Source organism: Triticum dicoccoides, chromosome 3B, assembly GCF_002162155.2.
Source record: "Triticum dicoccoides isolate Atlit2015 ecotype Zavitan chromosome 3B, WEW_v2.0, whole genome shotgun sequence".
Classification (NCBI taxonomy): Eukaryota; Viridiplantae; Streptophyta; class Magnoliopsida; order Poales; family Poaceae; genus Triticum; species Triticum dicoccoides.
Window position 1 is genome coordinate 680,248,309 of NC_041385.1, and position 3,437 is coordinate 680,251,745.

The 3,437-nt window shown below is 48.5% G+C and overlaps 1 protein-coding gene across 1 annotated transcript; it reads left to right on the top strand.

Moving 5' to 3' along the window:
* Nucleotides 1-661: 661 nt before the first annotated feature.
* LOC119277820 (fructose-bisphosphate aldolase 1, cytoplasmic-like) lies at nucleotides 662-2,997 on the top strand. The gene is made up of 2 exons (XM_037559141.1): nucleotides 662-819; nucleotides 1,654-2,997. The coding sequence occupies exons 1-2, from the start codon at nucleotides 792-794 to the stop codon at nucleotides 2,700-2,702; spliced, it is 1,077 nt and encodes a 358-aa protein (XP_037415038.1). The 5' UTR covers nucleotides 662-791; the 3' UTR covers nucleotides 2,703-2,997.
* The last annotated feature ends 440 nt before the right edge of the window (nucleotides 2,998-3,437 follow it).

Below are 3,437 nucleotides of genomic sequence, written 5' to 3' on the forward strand. Positions count from 1 at the left end.
ACGCTTCCGTGTTGCGATCTTCAGGGTATGAAGATGCACTCCCCTCTCTCTCTCGTTGCTAGTTTCTCCATAGATTGATCTTGGTGATGCGTAGAGAATTTTAATTTCTACAACGATCCCCAACACTCTTTGGCAAAGTTTGCTCGTTTAAAAGGTAGGACTATGACCTGGTTGGGCTTTGGGTCGCCTGAAGACATTGAGTTGAACAAGATTTATTGTAATCCTGTGTGATGTGAATCATACCAGTCTTACCCACAAAAAAATAGAAATAAAAAATAGACCATACACCTATATGTTATATCAAATATATCAAACAAAATCATGAAAATGGCGATGAAATAACTGGGAATACCATGTGCAACACATATTTATGTCTGTCTTAGGTTTTTTAGGTGAATGCTTTTCGTAGTTGGTGCATAGCCTAATACTTTATTTAGGAGAACTTATTATGAAGCTTCAATTTTTTTCTTCCAAATCTAAATAAAGAAATTCCTGGTTTCCTCTATTTTCAGAAAACCCGCACCTCCCAAATAAAGCCACCGCCGAGGGCCTGGATAAAAATAACACAGGAAACCAGGGGCGGTGGGAGAGACAGCCCAACGTTCCTACGGAGGCGCACCCAGATCGGATCCCCCTTCCTTTCCCCTCGTCCAAGCCTTGGCCTCTTTATAACCCCCACCCTCTAATCATCCCCGTCCACCAAAGCCTTCAGCCTCCCTCCCTCCCTCCCCTGCCAACCCCAAATCTCCCCTCGCCCGTCGCAGCTCTCGAATCCCCCCCGAGCATCGACCATGTCGGCCTACTGCGGAAAGTACAAGGGTATGATCCGTCCTCTTCCTCCTGCCCCCTCCCCCCTCGCTCGTCGTTCTCTCGATATGCCTGCCTTCTTCGGGTGTCGATAGATCTGTTACCCGTTTTGCTCTTCTGCGTGCTTAGATCTGCCGATGCTCGCGATTCTGTGCCATGGTTTGTTAGATCCGCACTCGCGGGTTAGATCCGTACGCGCTGTGTTTGGTTCTAGCGGTTTCGCTGTTTTTTCGAATCGTTCGAGGCGCTGGCAGTTGGATCGGGTGCCCAGGGGATCGTCGGTTGCGTCCGATGATGCGTTGCATGCTGATAATTCTGTAGTTTGCTGCTGCTGTTAGGCGCATGCTGGTGATTATTTTGTGCGAATGATTATACTGGCGTTCCTTCCTTTTCTAGTAGTTTGTGGTTAGGTTGATTTACACATCTGCACATGTTTCTGTTGGGTTCGTGGTAGTGGTAATTAATTCTGGTTTTAGTTATTGAAGGTTGCATCTGTAAATCTAGATCTGTATAGGTCCTAGGGGCATATTTTTCTAAGGAATATACCGTTCTTATAAATATAGTCAAGCTGTATGTTTTGCTCTCCTGTAATGTTGATTATTAGTTGCACTTGCCCTTATGTTTACCACCTTCCTGTTGCGCATGTGCAATGTTTTAGAAAATTGTTGAAATTTTGTACTCAATTGTCAGAATTATGTTAGTAAATTTGATTTGCATTTGCTGTTATGCTTGCTAAACATTGTGAATGGTTGCACCAACTTGCAGTTCTGTAGATTTGAGCACAATTTATAATATATTTACAGTTATGGCAATTGATTGTAATACTGTTGGTTGATTATCTTGCAGATGAGCTCATCAAGAACGCTGCCTACATCGGCACCCCTGGCAAGGGTATCCTCGCTGCTGATGAGTCCACCGGCACCATCGGCAAGCGCTTTGCCAGCATCAATGTTGAGAACGTTGAGGACAACCGTCGTGCCCTCCGTGAGCTCCTCTTCTGCACCCCTGGTGCCCTCCAGTACCTCAGCGGCGTGATCCTGTTTGAGGAGACCCTGTACCAGAGCACCAAGGGTGGCAAGCCCTTCGTCGACATCCTCAAGGCGGGCAATGTCCTCCCTGGCATCAAGGTGGACAAGGGTACCATTGAGCTTGCTGGAACCAACGGTGAGACCACCACCCAGGGCTTTGATGACCTTGGCAAGCGCTGCGCCAAGTACTATGAGGCTGGTGCCCGCTTCGCCAAGTGGCGTGCAGTCCTCAAGATCGGCGCCACCGAGCCATCGCAGCTCTCCATCGACCAGAACGCTCAGGGTCTGGCTCGCTATGCCATCATCTGCCAGGAGAATGGTCTGGTGCCCATTGTGGAGCCTGAGATCCTTGTTGATGGACCTCATGACATTGACCGCTGTGCTTACGTCACCGAGATCGTCCTTGCTGCCTGCTATAAGGCCCTCAACGACCAGCATGTCCTCCTCGAGGGCACTCTCCTGAAGCCCAACATGGTCACCCCTGGTTCTGACTCCAAGAAGGTGGCCCCTGAGGTGATTGCTGAGTACACCGTCCGCACCCTCCAGAGGACCGTCCCTGCTGCCGTCCCCGCCATTGTCTTCCTCTCTGGTGGACAGAGCGAGGAGGAGGCGACCCTGAACCTGAACGCCATGAACAAGCTCCAGACCAAGAAGCCCTGGAACCTGTCCTTCTCCTTCGGGCGTGCCCTCCAGCAGAGCACCCTCAAGGCCTGGTCCGGCAAGACGGAGAACGAGGAGAAGGCCAGGGCGGCGTTCCTGGTGAGGTGCAAGGCCAACTCCGAGGCCACCCTCGGCACCTACAAGGGCGACGCCACCCTCGCTGAGGGCGCCTCCGAGAGCCTCCACGTCAAGGACTACAAGTACTGATTGATCTGCCTTCGGTGCTGTGGCCCGTTTGGGCGTCCCGCTTACCAGTATCATTGTCATTGTTTGGTTTCCTGAGTCCTGATATATCCTCGGATATCGAACATCGTTTTTAATAATATGGAACTTGTGTTTTCATAATACCGTAGTAGTTTCTTTTTGGAGTTGAAGTACCCTGAAAATCGGGTGCTGCGTATCGTAAATTGGAGCAGGTTTTTGTTCCATGGTCCTGTAATTTACCTGCTCATACAATGTTAAAACCTGTCATATTCTGAGTACACATGTGTTCCGTCACTTTTTTCTTGCTTGGCTATCGTTAAGTTTCATTCATGAAACGTGTTTGCGCTGAGGCGTCTGGATTTTCCTTCGTCAGTTTGATGCACGACTTTCAAGATTTTGATAATGAAGGCAAAAATACTGCCACTTCCTTCCTTGATGTCATGTACTCCCTCAATTCCTAAATACAGTATAAGTCTAGACATTCCACTTATATTTAGGAACAGATTTGAAGGCACATAGCAGCAGATTCCAATCGACGTCCTCATCCAGCAAATCCATCGACCAGTTCCTGAAAGATCTCAAACCTGTAAATTACACATCTACAGGTTTGACAGTGCCATTGAAGTAATAGACGCAATTCAAATCTATGTACATGAACCACCTGCCTTTTGGATAGTAAGCTGTAAGCCCTTGGGCATAAGACACTGTATTCCATCGCCCCGCAGCTTTGTACCAAAG

Coding starts and splice junctions, on each gene's coding strand:
- LOC119277820 (XM_037559141.1), top strand. CDS start 792: ATGTCGGCCTACTGCGGAAAGTACAAGG. Junction 820..1,653: donor CTACTGCGGAAAGTACAAGG/GTATGATCCGTC, acceptor ATTATCTTGCAG/ATGAGCTCATCAAGAACGCT.